The 20797-nt window shown below is 40.6% G+C and overlaps 1 protein-coding gene across 1 annotated transcript in view; it reads right to left on the reverse strand.

Moving 5' to 3' along the window:
- Positions 1–20797, reverse strand: part of MMS22L (MMS22 like, DNA repair protein) — a 64892-nt gene that overhangs the window by 34874 nt on the left and 9221 nt on the right. The window contains exons 5-13 of the mRNA XM_018558803.1: positions 20101–20278; positions 18739–18832; positions 17986–18116; positions 17760–17873; positions 17241–17420; positions 16934–16996; positions 15379–15498; positions 14471–14697; positions 10498–11007 (exon numbers count right to left, since the gene is read on the reverse strand). Of these exons, the coding sequence (XP_018414305.1) occupies positions 10498–11007; positions 14471–14697; positions 15379–15498; positions 16934–16996; positions 17241–17420; positions 17760–17873; positions 17986–18116; positions 18739–18832; positions 20101–20278 (1617 nt within the window). The remainder of the gene's footprint in view (positions 1–10497; positions 11008–14470; positions 14698–15378; positions 15499–16933; positions 16997–17240; positions 17421–17759; positions 17874–17985; positions 18117–18738; positions 18833–20100; positions 20279–20797) is intronic.

The raw sequence follows: 20797 nt of genomic DNA on the forward strand, positions 1-20797 counted from the left end.
ACTTTGACTGCTATCACATGGGGGGGCTTACAAGCCCCCCCATGTGATAGCAGATGGTGGTGACAGGTACTCTTTAAGGTGATGCTGGAGGTCCAAAAGACCCCAAGTGTCACCTTTACACTGGAAATAAGCTATTGAAGTGCAGATCGCTCTTCAATAGCTGGGCTGCAGGAGCCCAGAACTGACAGCCCAGGGACCGGAAGTGATGCAATCTGCATCGCTCCAGGTCCCATAAAACGGGGAGGGAAATCGATGAACGGAAGTTCGTCGATATCCTCCCCAGCTCCCCGCGGACACCAAGGACGCCGGTCCCGGGCCCGCAGGAGGGGCAACGGAGCCCGGGAAGCACGGCGGCGGTGTCCGGCTCCCTTCTTCGGGACACAGAAGCAATCTGGCGACAGGTAAGTCGCCAGAATCGCTTCTGTTGTAAAGGCGACAGTCGGCTCTACAAGTTTAAACAGAGTCCCGGTGGCAAAAGTCGCCGGGAGTCTGTTTACACAGCCCCGATGCTGGCGACGTACACTGTACGACGTCAGTCACGAAGCGGTTAAACAAGGCAAACATTAGATCTTCATTTAAAAAGTGTCTACAGATAAAAGGTGATATACTTGAACAAATGACACATAAAATGGGCATGGTGTATTTTCATGATGACAAATAATGAAAATGCAGGTTTGTTATATGGAAAAATGAAGCACTCGCCTCCATTTACCACTTCAGATACATTATATTAGAATCTAGTAGGGATGCACCGATATATCGGCCGAAAATGACACTTTTGGCTAAATGCCAAAAGTGCAATTTTCCTGCCGATACATTGGCGCATCCGTGATTTCTTTCCTCCTCGCTGGGTGCTGCTCTGTGTCCCAGTGGGGAGAAGAGAAAGTGAAAGCTGGCCGAGCGAAGTGAGCGGCCGGAGTCTCTCCTACCAAACCGCTCGGCCGCCTATCACAGTGCGGCAGAGCGGTGTGGGGGCGGAGACAGCAATGTCACAGTGTGACAGTGTGTGTCAGAGAGGAGAGCAGGCTACATACACTGAGTGTTTGTGATAATTGAGGACATGGTATGGTTATTATATCCTCAATTATGAATGAATGGGAAGTGATCTACATCACCTCCTGTTCATTCATGATTGTGGTTATAGTAAACAATGTTCTCATGTTATCAATGAACAGTAACACTCGGAGGATTCCTGTTCATTGATAAAACCGGATCCATAAAAAGAGATTGAAGACTGTGTTCTCAATCTCTTTTTCTATTTTAAAAGGGAAATATCAGCGGTCTGTTTAGACCCCTAATATTTCGGCAAAGCCCCTAAAAGTAACGTAAAAAATAAAAATATTTAATAAAAAATGAAGAAAAAAAAATAAAGAATTTTATGTTTATATAAAGTGTAACTCCAGCCAAAAATGTTTTTTAGTTTTGGATAGCATAGGGAAGGGTCACATTTGTTTTGCTGTCTGTTCCCATTGTTCAGAAGATTATAATTTAATAAAAAATGTTTTATTTAAAATGACACACCAAAAAAGTTTTCTATTTTTTTATAAACTTTTTTTTAATTTGCAATTTTATTTTATTTACATTTTTTGTCTTTTTAAACTTTATTTTTTTTCATTTTAATGCTCTGAGCAATAGCCAGCCTGCTATTGGATATTTCAAATTGCAATAGCCAATTGCATCTGCCCACTGCCAATCAGCAGAGGAGAGGCCTGAAGGAGAAAGTTCTCTGGGCAGTTCTGTGAAATGGGCAGTTCATGCAAGGAAGGCTGGTGGGTAGTTATACAACATGCCTACAGGAAGTTATTTCTGTTAAGGGGTCATTACCAGCTTTTGATGCCAAAGGTGTACTTACCATTTTTGTTGTGCTTTTTGCTGATCCAACCTTGCCCGTACAAAAGTTCCCAATGCACATGCAGTATACTTTATTTTTCACATAACACATATCTCTGGGTCTCTAATTTAATATATGTATATATATATATATATATACACACACATATACACGAGCTTCTTTTACCTTCCAAGAGAATACAGCAAAATGTCCATAGAATCAAGTATGTATGCTGGCAGCCTGCTGAGGCCCTGCATAAGTTTACACTTTGCAAACCTTTAGTGTAGTCTGTTACAGTTCTGCCTCTGGCCTCAATTAACCCTGATTGCTAAGAGATTAAACAAGTCTTCTGGCAAAGAGAAGAGCTTCCACTAGCATAAGATAAGATATTGTGCATAGATTCCAAACATCCACTCCGTTCAGCTTATGCAACATTACCATTATATATTTGTTACAGAAAAGCCTTTTCGAAGTCTGTTTTTTCCGAATGCCTGATGTAGTTGGTACTTTTATGCATGGTGTAAATGGGAAGCTTTAAAGCTATGTAAATGTCTTCATGGGAAGAGCTTAAAGCTACAAACATCTTTAACTGTACCTGGTCAAATCCGAAAACGTAATCTAAGTTTAGAGTGTATACGTGGTGTTTATAAGAGCTCAACAAGATATGAGATTGCCAATAACATTTTAGACAGATGTCCTGTTGACGAAACACTCAAAGCAATCAATGATTTAATAGGGTAAACACTAAAGCGCAGTAACCCATAGCAACTAATCACAATTAATATTTCTGATCCGACATCTGTAAAGAGAAACATGATTGATTGCAGTGGCTTATAAAAAAAAATGCCCAAATGACTCTGTGTTCAGAATGAGGCCACTGACAACACGCATTTTTGAGGAGTAAAAGGCAGCTGCTGTCTGTGTTAAAATGATTAATATTTATTTACACTTTGCTCTTTATAAAAGGGAAACCGTTTTCAATGAGTAATTAACTCTATCAAGTGTTCACAGGTGTTGACCACAGAAGACAAAGTAGTATTAAACTCTCAATGTTATATTTGTTACAGGATGAAACAAATATACATTACCCAGCAAAGTATTTTTCTTTACATTTTTCCCCTAAGCACTTACAGTCATCATGGTTTCCAAACAGCTCCAACACTCAGCTCAGGTTCCCTGAATTTTCTGAGAACAAGATCACAAATAAGAGCACAGTCTACAGTAGATGTTCATCTTTTAGATTGGAGAAGGGAGCAGGGGAGTGTCTTGCTTTGCTGTGTCTGTATGTTTTTAGAGACACACACAGATTGCTAGCACACACAGGGGTGGCTCCATAGGACCCTGCAATGGAAAGGAGCCACCTTAAAACAGGATATCAGGGGACCAGCTGATTCTGCAGAAAATGAAAACTTTTAAACATCAAGAAGCAGCATCCATTGTAAGTGATTTCATCAATATTTGAAATAGCTTATAAATAATTGTTTAACTTTTAGTTTAAACATGCTTTAGACGGGTTTTTGCCCTCTTCTGGATCAATTGTGGGCAAAGGCGTCACCATTCTGGGTGTCACTTCATTATGCTCACTTAACTGCCGGTGGCTATCTTGGAGATGGATGCCAGCAAAGCGAGGAGGGGACGTTCATCCAGCGGGATAAGGTATGCCGCCAGGTCTCTTCCCCTCTCATGCAGCTGTCGGGCTCCAATCATTTTGGTGTCACCCTGTGCGAGTCGCACCCCCATCGTGACACCACTGACTGTGGCTAAAGAACTCTGTTTATGGAGGGTTTCTATTTATTTATCTTTTTTTCGCTCCTCGATTGACTTTTTTTAAGCCTTACTATAATAAAGATATTTATAAAGAGAGCTTGGAAGACAATGCATTATTCACTTGGATTGCTGCAGAAGAGATTCACTGTTCAATGTCAATGACCGTTTGACTCTGCCTGAACATAGAGTTCCCTTTGACAATTACATGGCCAATGCCCTGGCTCTAGCCATGAGACCAATACTAAGGAATGTGATATTTCCTGGGTTAAATGCTTTTGCAATCTTGCTTCACTTTTCCCTAATAGCACTATGAGTGATTAAGTCAATTAAGGTTTATGCAAAGAATTACAATATATTTGTTTAAATGTTTGTATTGTCATCAGCTAGACATTACAAAAACAGAACGTGCAACTTTTATGTAAAAGCACACTACTAATGAACAAAGAAGAAGAAAAAAAACAACCACACCATTTAACTTACTTAAAAAAATGGAAATGGTTCTATTAAAGACGTAACATAAAAAAAAAAAAAAAAAAAGAAGTTTTATGAAATGTTTTAACTGATAATAATTTGATGGAAGCCACCATGTGTGCAAATGGTCTAGGGCCAATTCTGCACACAAATGCAGATATATACAAATGTCATCATTACCACTCTTCTTTTACTAAAACCCGTTAACCAAAATTGCAAGCGTTATTAAAAAGATGAAATAAATACAGTCGAGGGCAATGTTACAGGGCTAATTGCTTTCATTGCACAGCAGTATGTTATTAAGAAGGACTTAAACCATCGTGAAGCACCTCTCTATCAAATGAGCCAGCCAGAAGCAGACAAGACTGTGTCAACCGCTGCTCTGCGCTGCCGAGTAGTTAGCAGCCGGCTTTAGACTACTGTCATTATAAAAAGCAAGATGACACTGTTCTCTAATCCAGCCAAAGCTGATAAGTACCATCAACCTGTCACTTCCTACACTTCAAAATTCTTCCATCTCGGCTTCAAAGAGTTTTTACATTTCGATTTCTTTTGCTGGCAGCTTCTCATTCTCCCACGGTGCTCTAATGCAGCATTTGCACACCAGGGTGACTCCCCACCTGAATAGCAGGTCATCCCCTGCTCACTGAGCTCATCTGTGGCCCATGTGCTAGGCAATTTAGATCCAATCAGCCCTTATTTAGCTCAAGAGTAATGAGCAGCATAGTGACACAGAGTTAAGCCTGACCCTCAGGACACTGCTCATCAAGCAGTAAAACTGTGACAAAATCATTCATCTTCTACCCGCTGGCAAGAAATAATACTCACATTCTCTGTATTACTTTTCAAGATACAAAAAAGAAAAAAAAAAATGCTCCTGAATTTTCATGATGTGAGACATTAATTTGCAGAGAGCTGAATTCTCTTAAACCCCCTACTGCTATGTGCTCACCAGGGGAAATAGGCCTTAGGAGACAGAAATGGAAGAAAGAAAATTGCTCCAGCTTTCTTTTCATTTTAAATAAGCCTTGTATCTGACACACTGAAAACACAGGGAAATACCAAAGACATTAGAATCTTGTCACTTAGAAGCAGCATATCATAGGTTAAAACTTAAGGCGAAACAAAAAGCTGCATGAATATGTATAGGACAAGAAACAAATTAAAATACATATACAGAACACATGTGAATGGTCGCTTTCACAGAAACACAGAATCATGTTATTTCGGGGTGACATTCATTCACTAAATGATATAGGATGTTTTTTTTCACCTTGAAACATTCATCTCTCAAACATCACATTAGAGAGTTGCCACTGCAGATAAAATACATGTAATGGGGAAATATGTCATTATGTCTATTATGGAAAAAATACAAGACAATGGCGTCAAAGTTGGTGGACAGAGAAGCCCGATGCTTTAATTGCCCTATGACCTCACAAACATCTATTCTCCAATTTGTAGGGCTGCGCTAACGATTATTTTCATAATCGCTTAGTTAGCTGATTATTTTTTCGATTAAATCGGATTAAAAAAAAAATACCATCTTTAATTTAAAAATAAAATACACAAATAGAGTGTCACAAAAAGAAAGTTTACCTCAGAATAAAACTGCATGCACAATTTTTTGCAATCGCACGGCATTGTGGTACTGCGCGTTCCAATGCAGGCAAATCGCACAGTGGGTGGGAGGAGTGTGTGCACGCATTTGTGGGGGGCGGGGGACTTTGTTTGTATTTTTACATTTTAAATTTACATGTTTTACAACTTTTTTTGGTTATTTTTTTTGCAATCACATGGTGGGGCTCAAAAGCCCCCTACTTGATTGGAAAGGACAGGTTCTCTTTCCACTTCTTTGAGCTAAGGAGCTATTCAAGCACACAAGGCTTCAACAGCTTCGGCCAGGGAATGTAAACACAGCAGGTAGTGGGTGTGTGCAATAGCCAGTTTGCTACTGGCTATTGCATCCGCCGCCCACTGCTAAATCAGCAGAGGAGGGACCTAATGGAGAAACTCCTGCTACAGGTCCTCCTCTGCCGATTGACAGCAGGCGGGTGCAAAAGCCAGCCTGCTATTGGCTATTTCATATTGTAATAGCCAATAGCAAACTGGCTATGCACACACCCACTGCCTCCGAGCCTCTCCGACCTGTCCAGCACTGCCGCACCCTACTTGCTCCCCCCCTCTCTCGACCCCGGCATCTGAGAGCTGGTCTGTGTCTTCTCCAATGCCTCTGTCGAGATAGGCAGGGAAGAGCTGCGGGATCGGAGTGACAGACTTCAGCGGTGAGAAGAGCAGCAGAGTCGGTGGTGGCGGCTGCGCGGAGAACGGTTGAGCAGATTGGCGGCTGAGCTGAATCAACTAATCGCTAATGAGAATAGTTGACAATGATTCTCATTATCGATTAGTTGTTGCAGCCCTAACAATTTGTTTCCAGTCTTGGGGATGCCTCTTTTCAAGTTTGTACATGGCTTTTAAATTGGTACCAAGCAGCTGCTGAACCAAAAGTACAGTTTATAAAGCAGCTCATACTTAGTGACAGGTGTTCATTGCTGCCCTCACCCAACTAACATACCCCAACTCTCATTTGTCAGCAAACCTTTGCATGGAAGTGCTAAATGTGGAACATTACACAGTTTGTATTTCACACTCCCAGAGCTCAATGAGATTGCCTAATTCTTTATTAGATCTTTTTACTTTTACCAATATGGAAATTCAGTCAGATAACTGAAAATTCAGGCTTCTTCATACCATAATGCATACAGTAACACTCATACTACAAAAGCACAGTAACAATGTATATGTTTCTTGCGGTGTGTTCCAATATTGCATCTAAGCACTCATTTACTTCTAAATGAATTAGATGCCCAATGTATTGTGCTCATTGTGTGTAAACAAACCCTTAGAAGAAATACATAAACTTTTAGTCATCTCCTTTGAAAAGGAAATGTGGGAGTTTATGTTTTAAATTTCTGTGTAGTTCAAATGCCAGAAGTTACTATAAGACAAAGCAAACCTGTGGTATTTCAGATGTAAAACCGGGGCCGTGCGGCAATCGCTGCCTGCATTGTGCAGGACCGCACGACACCCAGGACGTGTGTCCCGGGTGTCGTGCGGTGTAATGCAGGTGTGAATCTAGCCTGAAAGTGCTTTGCTGAAAAAGAAAAGCAGAGTGGGGCATTCCTTAGAACAGGCAGGATGGATATTTAACCTGCAGGCACGCTACACTCAGTGTGCTATTAGGCTGGATTCACACCTAGGCAACAGCAGTTTTGCACATTTTTTGCGCATAAATCAAATTGTGCATGAGCAGATTGTAGCTTATTGATGCTAATGAGCAAACGCACAAAAACAGAACAAACATGCGTTTTAAAGCATTTGCTATTGAGTCTATGGGGCCAAAAAGCTCAGATGTGAACAGGGCCATAGAAATTAATGGGATTTTTTGAGCTTTTTTAGGGTGGAAAAAGCACTACAACGCACTTAGTGTGAACCAGGCCTGATTTTACCACCACATACTTCATAGCTGTTGTCTATTTCACAGATTAGTAAAATCTTGTTAGCGTTCCTAACATTCTCGTAGAAGATTTGCTAACCCCTAGAGGGCACGATTTTAGGATGTGCGAGGCATCCACAGGCTACAGGAATGTCTTGATTTAGCAAATATTACGATAGATCCTGTTGGTGTCAGTTTCTGATATCAGGATGCTACCCTGCAGATTATGTGACTTCTCTGTTCTCCATACAACTGCAAGAGTCACTAACAGAGAAGCTGCATATTTATAGGTCAACTTAAACAAACCAAACCAAAACAAACCACTTACTGAAACACAGTTAATAGGTTTATCACATACGAAGGAATTAATTAAAAACGCATTTGCATGTTTAACACAATCAAAGGTGCAGGAGTAAATAGAAATGCAGTAAAGCACTCCTCTGTTACATGTTTTGTAAATGCCACCATTTATAAATACAATCTCTATTAATGACACTTCACATATTGGAATTTGCTGTGGAAATAAGATGCAAAGTACACTAGTGCATATCTACTGTATATAAATCAAGGTGCTTACAATACAAATTAGCATTTCATACATTTAGGAATATGACCTCAAGTCCTAAAAACGATACGCAATGTACAGAATGCAATGCAAATGCCATCACTATATTTTAATGGACATAGTATGTGCATCTTGGCTGATAATCTAGTCATTTCTAATCTTCACATAAAACAGAGTTCCCCAAAGCAGGTCATGGTTGACTCCCAAGGATTGATGAGACTATCAAAAAGGGGGATAAAATCACTGGGAGGTCAGTAGATGTTCAATAAATAGAGCTCCACACCAGTTCCTAGTCCTCAAGAAGATTTGGCCATCCATCCTTACAACCATCGCACGACTCTCGTTGTGCCATGGTTGCAAGGTAATTAAAATCTCGTAGATCTGCCCATCTTGGACAGGCAGATCGTACTTGCGATCATCGATGATTCCAACGCTGAGCGGGCAGTGTGCGCTTACGCACACTGGCCCGTTCGGCATTTGTCTTCCGAGCATGCCACTATCCCGCCGAAAATCGTACGATTTTCGGCAGGTTTTAAAGCGTGGTTGGAAGACAAAAGACAGTAGAAACGGTTGCATGCCTTCCATACACCTGCCGATTATCGTACGATCGCGGGATCACACGCAATTATCGTACGATAATCGGCATGTGTATGGGCACCTTTACCCAGAGTTGAAGGGCTCTTAATATGGGCGTGCATGCTCATATAATGACCAAATCCTGGAAGGGATAGGTGTGTGTAATTGCATGCAATCACATCCTCCTATAAGGAAGACCAGGCAGCTGCGCACTTACATGCAGCACCTGCCCCTTCCAGGATTGGGTCATTTTACGAGGGGGCATGCTGTGCGGACGTGCACACCCATCTGAATGAGCCCCAATAATCAGCTGTCAGTGAGGGCAGTCTTGAATTCCCTATTAGCGGTGTGTTGTTGCTGGCCTTATTTATGTTTTATGTTGTGTGTCTGACCTTCCACCCTCCCCCCCTCCCTCATCCAGGATACATATGTGTTCACTCCCGTAGTCTCTCACTTAAAACTATGTTGAAGAGCCAGTGAACACATCCATGGTAATTGTAGTAGTAGAGTAGTTCCAAATAACCAATTTCTATGCATTTACAAAAATACAACATTCTAGCAAGCATAATGGCAGCTGCTGATGCCAAGAGGAAGTGGTGACAGTATTCACAAAATTATTGTGCATAGTACTTTTAGAGAAGTGAAGGTTAAGCTATTTTCATACAAAACACAAATGTGTTGGGGGGAATTAATCTCAAACTTAATGAAGGGGCTGATGAACTGAAGAGTTTAGGGACACCTGGCATAGTTCACTACCAGGGGTGCGGAATTGCCATCACCCGATGCCCGGGACATGCAGTTCCAGGCGCCGGGCGGATAGTTTTTTTTCGTCTACATTTAGCGACCTGCTGCGAGCTAACAGAGCTAAATATAGATTGGGGCGCCACCGCTCATTTTGTACAAGTGATCTCAGATCACTTGTACAAAATGAGCAGCGTCTTGTGTCCCCCTCCCCACCCAGGTATTCTGCCAGCGGCCACTTTCAGAATACAAAGGACACAGGGTATTCCTCCATCCACACTCTTAAGACACAGCACAACAAAAAGGTAAAGCACCCACATTTTTTTTTTTTTTTTTTATAGCAATGCACCTTCCAACCATAACTTATGCATGTGTTGAATAGACATCTTATAAGTTGCCTTAGAGTTGAACCTTACCTTGAAAATCATACCACTGGAAAAAGTAGATCTGTCAGGGCATAGTGGGCCTGAGGGCTAGTTCACACCAGCCACAGCGCGTTGCGGACCGATTGGAGCTGGAACACACTGGATCGCATTGCTGCCAGCTCACTTTGTGTTGGGCCGGGAGAGGGTGTGGCGGTGCATTAAACTCAATGGCGCCACAGCCACGTCCTGTGGCCGCAGTGCGATCGGCCGCATGGCAACACGTGGCACATCAGGCTTTCACCATATGGCCAAAGAATTTAACCACTGCTCAGAGAAAAAGAAGAAGAACTAGGTGCTTCCTAGAGTTCACAAGCTGTTGGGAAGATGGGTACATTTCTGAATATCTGCCCTCTATGTCATCTATTTTATCCATCTATTATCCACTGATTACATTGTTTATATTCACTGAAAGAATTTCTATTATTTAAACACTAGGCAGACGGCTTCCTGATCTTCTCTCTCCGGTCATAGAGCCAAGCAGTAACAAAACGCTCCCTCTTTCAAAGGGACCACAATGATTGGTGTATTATGGTAATCACATGATTGGGACCATGATAATCAAGGGATACAAACTAAATTCATAGAAGTAATACTGCATAAAAGATAGTTTAGAAAAGTTACATACCTGAGCCTGGAAACTGCTGTCTGCAGAAAGTGAAGGACAGCACTCAGTTCTGACTCTCGGCATGCTGGGAGTAACATACTGAAACCGTCATTCAGTAGTTTATCTTCAGAAAGTTGCAAAAAACTGCTGGTTTCGAAAACTTCTTGCGCACCATCTACATAAGTAGAAAGCAGGGACCAATGTGTATGCTTCTGGCCATAGTCACCCTTACACACCAAAAACTCCTTTGCAGTTTCACGGAAACTATTGGAGAGTTTTTCTGCGAGAACACCAATGTCCATATTTTTTTCCACATAAATAAGAATAAAAGCAAAGTATCCTCTCCACACAAGGGTTTTCTGGGATGAATTGAGCATGCCGGGTATTAGAAAATGTAAGAGATCCAAAACCCTGCTAGTAACATCCTCAGTCTCTGCCAATGTGGCCAGTAAAAGAAACAGGGTGAAGAAGTTCTGCAAACCAACCTCGGAGAGCTCCTGCATCTTCTTTTGGTGAAATTTGGAATAGATTCTGTCAAGGGAAATGGAATTCAAATTAACATAATTTTATTAGGTAATCTATCAATAGATAATTATACAGGTGACATAAAAACAGGAATATGCTAAATTTAAAGATCCAATCTGCAGATTCTCATAGGATGTACATTGGATCCGTGTGTGTATAGGGGGTGGAGGGGGGCATGCCCAGGCAAGACTGCAGCGTTAATATGGACCAACATTGTATTTTGCACTCCATTCAGTTTAAAGTGGACCTTGCATTAACCACCTCCCGGCCAGCCATGGTAAATAATAAAACGGCTGGCCGGGAACTCCCTGGATCTGAGCGGGCATTTTAAAACGTCCGTCCAGCCGCACGCAAGCGGGAAAGTGCCAAAATGTAAAAACAGGCAGCGATGCCTGTTTACATACAAGCGATCCGCTGGCTCTGTATAACGTGCCAGTATGTGCGCCCCCTCCGCGGCACCCCACCCCCCACTCCTGCTGCCCGCGATCCGCTGTGTCCGGTGCGAGCCCCGGACCAGCATGGTGGCTCTCCTACAGGTACACGATCTCTCCTACAGGTACAGATCTCTGCTTCATCAGCTTATTTGTGGGTCCCTAGGTGGCATTATGGGTCTTGGAGACCCCTGATGTCTCCATAAAGAGGACCTGTCACATACTCTTGCTATCACATAGGGGGATTTCTTAGCCCCCTATGGGATAACAATAAAGTGAAAAAAAATAAAATAATAGGAAATATCTTTTTTGGGAAAGTCACACATGAAAAAGAATATATAAAAAAAAAAACACCACAAAATGTTTTAAAGTCCCCACCCATTCATACACGCATGCGTCGGGAGCGCACATGTGCAAAAACTATGATTGCGCCCATTACGCTGCACATGTTACATACCGCCGCGAACGTCACAGTGAGAGGAATAATTTTAGGGCCATCAATCACTGATGACACTAAACTGATGAGCGGTAAAAGCTTTTAAAGCATCGCCTATAGTAAATTTTGGGTATGGTCGTTTTTTGTGATTTCACGGGTGCACGCAATTTTAAGGCTCAACATGTTTGGTTTCTAGTTACCCGACGTGACCCTGTCTTTTATATTTTACCTAAAAATTGGGTAATAAAATGTTTTATAACTTTTTTCCCCAAAATTTTCAGCAATTTTCCCTTATTATAGTAAAAAAAATGAAAACCCCGCAGTGGTGATTAAATACCACCAAAAGAAAGCTTTATCTGTCCCCCCAAAAAATGGTATAAAATTCAGTTCAGTGTTGCATGATGGGAAAAATGTCAAAAGTACTGCAGCGCTGAATACTGAAAAATGGCCTGGCCAGGAAGTGGGTGTAAACACCTGGTCTTCAAAGTGGTTACAAATGTAAAGCCCGCTTATTATTACATCCCCCATTTTACAAATCATTGCATTAAAGCTGGGAAAAACAAACAAAAAAAAACACAACTATGGTGGGAATTTTTTTTTTTTTTAAAGTCTCCAGCGCAACTTCTCATTAAATTTTTGATCCTTAGCTTTCCCACCATGTCATAGGAGAATTGGGATGTGCATATATATTTTTTCCGTACAGCTTTAATATAGTGATTTGGAAAAGGGGGCCTTAACTGTCAACTTTAACGCATGCCCAGAGTACATGCTGTATGCCAATATCAGAAGATTATTGTAGGCCTAAACATTCAACTGGTGAGGGGGGAAATTCAAGATAACTATCCAAGTAGTTTATTTTCAAAAACAAGATACAAAACAGTACCCTAAGGCACATCTGAATTTCAGTCTCCTTACAATTCCACTATCTAGTAAACTCTTCAAATTAATAAAAAATGTGCTGGGGTGTGGACATTTTTTTAAAAACTACTTGTCCAAGGACTAAAGCGGGGGCCTGATCTACTTGTCCCTCATGAAAATCTACTTGTCCTGATACAAGAAAAAATTTACCATAACCGTATTTAGCAAGGCCAAGAAGAGCTTCTCGTTGGTCAGTGCCGTCAGATGACTGCGCTGACCAACGAGTGCTTGAATTTTTAGAGAGCGAAATTCAGATTACAATGGCACAGGTACAGATAATACACCCATACTGGCGGATGGGAAGGACCGTTCCCTGAAAGGTAAGTATTGGGGGGGATGGAGTCTGGACCAGATTTGTGCGGGTAATTCCATTTTTCCAAATTACTTGGGAAAGTGAATTTACCGTTTGGGGCAGGTGCAGACTTGGGCGAGGCCGTTTACGGTTGCCTCGTGGCCTCATTGATTTCAATGGGGTTACATCCGCGTGGTAATCTCTGAATGTTTTCAATCGCGATTATGTGCGATTGCACGGGCGTTATTGCGGCAGGATACTGCGCAATCTGCCTTGCGCGACTGGGGTGCCATTAGACAATAATGACACTGCCAGCGTGATCGGCGGTGGTGTGCACTTCTGTGACCGCCCGGCCATCCACATGGTTCTGTGCGCGGTTGCCGTGTGGTAACGGATCGCCCACTCCGCTCACACACACAAATTTTACTTTTTTTTTTGCTTTGCAATATTTTTTTATCATTTATTTATTTTTCAATTTATCGCCTTTGTTTTTTCTGTTTTTATGTATTTACATTTTTATTATTTTTTTCCAATTTTATGTTTAAATTTTTAAGTGTTATATATTTTATTTTTTACTTTTTTTCACTTGACTTTATTGCTATCATACAAGGGTAACAAGCCCTTGTGTGATAGCTTTTGGAGGGGACAGGTTCTCTTTATTGACCCCGTCACCTCCAAAACAGGAGTTCTAGCACAGCACTGTGCTTTTTCTCCTGTGACAGGAAGGCTGCATTCCTGTGTCACTACACACATGGAACAGAGTAGAGAACCGTGCTCTGGAACCTAATGTGCCGTAGTCACGGATTCCCCACAAGAGGGGGGGACCCCGAAGACTATGGCAAAAAGGAAGCCCACATGCAGAGTGACAGGCAGCTGGGAGCAGCACACTGCCGACCGCTGGAGATAGAGAGAGGGGAGGAGAGGGGTAGCGTGATTCAGGCAGGTTACGAGTGATTTTTGGACGGCTGTACAGCCATTTAAAAATCACTTGTACAAAACGGCTCCCGCATTACATTTAGCCGTGCTGCTTGCCCGCAGCCGGGCTAAATGTAGAAAAAAAAAAACTACTGCCTGTCCGGGGGGTTGGGCGATAGGAATTCCACACACACCCCCTGATGTGTATGCAAAGTTTAATTAAAGGACATATGTATTGTTTCCACACTCAGAGTTCACAATCTAAGCAATTTATTAATGCAAATTAAGTAATACTAGTATATTTAAATATATTTCAAGATGAAAGAACAAATAGAAAATAAAGGAACAATAAGCATCTTAGGCTATAAAAGATAGTGAAATAATTCAGTGGTCTAGCAAACTTTACAAGGCACAACAGCAGAATCTCAAAGTATGCTAGTAAACCGGATACTTGGAAAAGGTTTAGAACATACACACCTTCCCTTAATTTGCTTCCATGGATGTATCCCACTGCTTTGCTTAGCTTTTTTCATCAGGCGGGCTATGATCCGTAGGAAAATGAGGTAGCTGTTATCAGACTTGTACAGGTCAGGATGGTTTTCATCGGCACAGCAGCTTTTTACTTTTTCCAGCATAGAAAAGGGGGTCTTGCTGACACTCGCCAGAGATTTTAATCCAAGCCAGGAGATATTAAAAAGACTGTTCTAAAGCAGAAAAAATAAATAAACAATGCATGTTAGGATTTGCAGCAACTGAAGAAAAGCTCTTCCCACATTAAGGGGAGAAATAAAAGCAGTGGTAGACCCATTTTATCCTTTTGCGGTAATCAGTGGGTCCTTGCTTCCTGCTGTTTAGACCCCTCAGCAATGGAATATTCTGAACGTCTCAGTTAGGTTCAGCAGACTCAACATATCCAGTGGCAAGTATTTGGTATCTCTACAAACTCTACAACTATAGAGAGTTACTGATGGCATTTGTGGCAGGATTGTTAGGTCTTTTTCAGTACTAGTAGTGTTTTTAAAAAGGCATAACATGGGGAAATGTGCATGTATTGAAAAGCTGTGCCGATTTATTTTTGCCTAGTCATACATTTTAAGAAGCAGGATCATATCTATTTTTATCCAACAACATGATCCATTTGTAGAAAACAATTAAACTGTTTCCCTAGTTCTTGTTTAATCTTTAACCACCTCCGGGCCGGCCGTAGTAAAAAAACGGCCGGCCCGAGCTCTCTAGATCAAATTAAAAAAAAAAAAAAGTGTTTTTATATCCGTCATATTCTAGTCAACCTTTAAACCGTGCCTAACATGTTGACACAAAAAGGTGGGGCTTTAAAGTTTCACACCTTGTTATACCTGCTTTACAATGCATTTTTAATTACTCACCAGGTTTTTGCTGTAATAGTCCCATAGAATGGTAGCTGCAGTGAGGTTTGCTTCCCAAAGGTCACATAATGACAAGCAGCACTGCAAATACATGCGGAGCTGGTCCTCTAGGATTCCAGTCTTAATAAGAACACATAAGATATTTAGTACATTGTCCATTTCAGCAGCGTGTAGCATACACTTTGAAGAATCTACACACACAGCTTATGCAAAATAAATGTAAACAAATTAGTGCTCGACACCGTAAAGCTCCTTTCCACATTTGCTGGAGCATTTTTAAACAACATATGTCAGCAATGTACACTGAGTTACACATGAAGTAGGCATATGCAGTTGCTGTCTATGAACACAGAAACTTCAATTTTTGTTAGCTTTCCTCTTCATATCTTCAAGGAAATGGCCACCTCTGTGCTGTGCAAGCAATGTGTGTATATAACTAAGCTCTCTGTGAGCTCCCCCCCCCCATTCATTAGTATTCATTAGCGATCGTTGCACCCCCCCCCCCCCCCACAAAGTGTATTGTGTGCAAAGGCACAGCTGGTGTTTAGTAAACATATTACACAGAATCACAGGGAGGGGGGCAGCTGTTTACAGCATGCTTTAAAATCTGACCCCGGTGTCAGACTGAATTTCCTGTGGAGAAAAAGTTTGAATTTGTAGGATTCAAGCCCAATAACAAGTTTGTAAAAAATGAAGGCCTGCAAAATTGCTACAAACTAAGGTGGTTAAAACACAGGCATCCTTTTGTACTAATCAACCTCCAATGCGAGTTAGTGCATTAGAAACTTTCTGTTTAATACTAAAGGCCAAGCAGCAGGTAGATAGACTATGTATCTAAAGGAAAAAATACTTATGGTATTAATGAAAAAGGGACACTGGTAGAAAAATCAAATTTAAAAAAAAAGGGGGGAAAACGGCAAAGAGAGAGAAAATACAAGAGACAGTGAGAACAAAAACTTGAGTCCTGCTCACTGTGGTACTTAATTTAGGGGTCTTTTGGACTTCAGAAGTGCTGTGTGCATTTCAGGTAAATGACAAAGTATTGAAGCCATTGTTTAGCAACAGCCTGCCTATATTTAACAGCACACGGTTCCGTTAAGAGCCAAGAAAAAATGCTAACTGACTTTGGTTTCTAGAAATATTTCAGGGTATACAGCAGAAGAGAATATGATTATATATTTTTTATTTATTTATATTACATATACAGTATATACACGCATGCAAGAATTTTGGATTTGGGCACAGAATTATCTCGATTTCTAAACTGACTTTTAGGTGGCAGAATAAAAAGGGTTTAGAATCTCTTCCCTTTACATTACAGAATGAATCCTAAAAGGCCATGCAATCTAGAATTATTTCTATTCGAATGTTATAAAAATCTCAAATATTCACAAATTAGGAAACACTGCTTTACGGAAGATATGATGTTGGGTAAAGTCTGAAACTTGCTTGAAAAGGCGTTTCATGTTAACTCAAGGGAAGTATTAATCAACACAAGTAAACCCTCACAAGTACAAAAGTATTATGGTGCCATACAGATTGAGAAATACCTTACCTGAACATTAATTGATTTTTTTAGAAGTTCTTCCACGAATTTCCAATTTGAAGATATTTGAATCTGTTACAAAATGGATAAAAATATGAAGACGTTAGGTAAAGACACAATTCTACTTATACAATGAGAAATGGCATACTCCCTTTTATTCAGTATGTTAAAAACAGAAAGCTAACTTATAGATAATATGTATGTAACACAGAGAGACTTACCTGCTTATAAGTAAAAGCCATAAAAACTGTATGCTGATCTGATGTACAAAACTGACCTATGCCAATATTATAACACTCATAGTAAATAAACTTACGTGTTCATCTAGGTTCCCATTCCGATCGAGCTGATACAGTGGTGAAAGGTGTGCAACAATCCACCAACAAAGGCCCAAGGTATCTTTACATTTTACTACATTGCAAATGTCATGTACTTCACTACCACCAGAACCCTGAAGTAACTTCCTCAACAAAATACTGAGCAAACCCCAGAAGTTCTGAAATACAAAAAAGACATCAAAGTCAAAAACATTAAAATTTGCCCATTTCCAAAAAATATACTCAAAAATAAAAGTTTCCATTCTACACTGTTTTTATTGCTTGCAGAATTGACCAGCCTAACCCTGCCTGTATAGTTCCTGCACTCCTTGGTCAGGACTCTTGATCTGCACCTGTTCCACTTAGACGCTATAGCATAGAAGCACCGAAGACATAGAATAGACATCACATCGAAATAACTAGAATTTCAGAATATTGGAAATAAAGGCCTTCAAATGTTTGTATGTTCTCTTCTTTGAAGAAAAAAAAAAAAACACAGGAAAATCGTTAACTCTTACCTCCGATGAAGAGGCTTTGCTCCTATGGTCAACAAGTTGGATAACTAAAACCCACATCTCTTTGATGCACATACAAGGATAAAATTGACCACTAAAGGCTTCTGATGGGCGTACCTGATTCAAAATCAGCAGAGAAGCAATCTTATATTAGTAACATTTCTAACATACGGAAACATTTTAATAAATAACAGTACAGTGCGGCACAGATTATAAAAGAATAGAGTACCTTGAAATACTTGGCTGCCGCGAGGGCAATAAGACCACAAATTAAATTTTCACAATGCTCTTCAAACAAGCTCATATTTGTCAAATTTTTCCCAAAAAGATTTATAAACTGATGGGCATACACAATCTGACCTAGAGGAAGAAAAATACCCACATATTAGACACACAAGTAATGAGAACAAATTGTGTTGCCAACATCACGCACAATGCAAGAGCAGTGGTGGCAAGGGCCGTCTGGGGTCTGAGAGAAAACATATGGAATGGTGGCTGCCATTCACAGGACTATGAAATACGCAAGTATTAGGCAATAAGATTATAAGTAACTATTATTAAGTCATATATTAATAATCAATGTTAATTAAAAGAAATAAGATTATTAATTATAAGCAATAAGATAAGTCTATAAGTAGGCAAGTATTAGGCCCCTTTCAGACTGGCTGTCTTTTTCAGGCAGATCAGATGCCCAACCTTTGTCAATGGGGAACCAGATCTAAACAGACATGCGTCCATTCGCATCTGGTTACCCTGACTCCACCCATAATTCTGTTTTGGTAGACCTAAAAGGTGACGGATTGGAGTTAATCTGATAAAATATGCATAAAACCGAAAACTTAATAAAAGTAAAAGGTCAGTCACCTGGTACATATGAGGATTTAACCAACGCCAATGCAATAGGAAAGAGAAAAACCAAAAACGGAACAATTAATAGTAAAAGATCTTCAAACTAATATATATTAAAAGAAAAAGAAAATACCTTGCATCTTTTCTCCTAAAATCTGTAGGATTTCTAAAATGGACCAATGAATATCCAAGTAAAGATGCAGCAGATGCCATGAAGCAGGAAAGACCTAGCAAATATGAAAATAAATCACATTAAATCAGAATTATTCAGAGAACAGATTGAACTCACCAAATTATGGTTTCTAAGGAAGAAGTAATTCCCTGAATGCTGCTAAATGTCAGTAAAGCTGGTTCTTCAATGTTTATTACTGCCGTAGAACAGGGGCCATGCGGTCCCTGCAAGTACCTTTGGTAATTCTCTAAATCAATTTTTGTATTCCCAGAGAGCCTCTGGATTCCAGGCACACACTATATATAGGGCCACAACTTATTACAGACTTGGAGCTAGGCTCCATTTAACAGTCCAATGTCATAGACCTATACTCAACCTAATAGACTGTGGGATTGGGCTTGGGCATTGGACCTTTACCCACTTTCACTAAAAATAACATCAGTGTGCAGCTCTGCATGCTCACATGAAATCATCTTATATTCATCAGCAAGAAAACATATTTTGCTTTTACTGACAATCATTGTTTTTCCACTTTTTCCACTGGTCCTCTTAGGCATTAGTGATGTAGCCCATGCCTAAGAGATGCATCCTGGGAAGGTTACATCAGCAGTGCATTGCTGGGGCATCTCATCTGTAAACTGCAATATCTCAGGGAAAGATTTCCATACATTCCTCCTGCTTACATCATTACCCTTTTGCTGTAGCAGAACACAGGCCTGAGATCTTATGCACACATCCTCTGTGAGCATTCAGTTGCAGTCTGCCTAGGAACGCCTACTACTGCAGACTGACATTCACTTACTACACCTATTTAATGTTTGTATAACTACTCCCAAGAGCCAAACCACTGTTCGAATCATGGCAGAGGGCCCATGAGAGCAATATTGAGGCAGGGTGATGTTATGTTTTATGAAGCTGTGTAAAGAATCCTGTCACCCCCTCCCTCCAGCCATGATCTGCTTTCATTGCATAGAGACCCAGAGATGAGGTCACTGGGTCTCAAATAAGGTATGCAATGAAAACAGAAAGGTTTTGATTAAAAATGTTATTTGCGTGTTGATGAGGGAAGAGCGGAATTAGTGGGTGGGCAGCATATTCACACATTAAACTTCAGCTTTTTTTTTTTAGTGTGAGCAATGTTTAAAACTGTAGTCCTCCATCAACGTGAACAACAACATGCATCTCAAAAGGCTGCTAGTGCAAGATGGAAAGAGAAGAAAAACCGGTTGTAGGGTACAGGGCCCTAGCTGCCTTAAAAAAAACAAAAAAAACAAAAATTTGCATTAAATTGCAACCACCATCATGCCAAAACACTAAACAAACCTTGCTCTGAGGGTGAATGGTGAAGGCTCCAAGAATGGTGCTTGGAAGTTCCCATAGAGGTCCAATATGCAGGCCCAAACAGTGCAGCTCTTCAATGAGCTTGGAGGGAAACTGAGCACCCATTTCTTCAAAAGGATGTGCCAAAATATCATCTTGCTGCTTTGGGGAATCTAAAAATCTACATAAACACATCAAAGAATAATGTTCACGACTTTTGAATTCCAGTTATTGCATCTTTAGCATTTTCAAAACGAATGACATACAGTATACTGCCATGGTTAGATGCCTCAATATTATGGCCTGTGTTCTGAAGGTGTTGCAGTGCTGATATTTTAAGAGACAACACTGGCTTTTTAATTTACTGGAAATTGAGTTTGATTTAGGGGATGGGTCTTCACCTTAATGTTAGGGAGAACTCATGCCATTTTTTCCCCCTGTTTAACTGGACACTGTTGAACTCAGGACAGACTGTTGAAGAATTGAGAACTGCCAAATGACATTCATGTAATCCTAACAATATCTTTGGTTTGTTTGTCTCTGTTAACAATAGTGAGCTGCAGAAGGTAAGAGAGTGTCAGTAGGTGCTTCAAGTCCAACAAAGCTTCCAGCTGCGACTGAGCTAATACAAGTTTTAAATGGAAGAGAATGCAGAGACAAACAGCGATCTCAGAGAGGCAAGACTGCACAGGTCAATAGT

Source organism: Nanorana parkeri, unplaced genomic scaffold (assembly GCF_000935625.1).
Source record: "Nanorana parkeri isolate BGI_ZX_2015 unplaced genomic scaffold, ASM93562v1 scaffold360, whole genome shotgun sequence".
In the NCBI taxonomy this organism is placed as follows: domain Eukaryota; kingdom Metazoa; phylum Chordata; class Amphibia; order Anura; family Dicroglossidae; genus Nanorana; species Nanorana parkeri.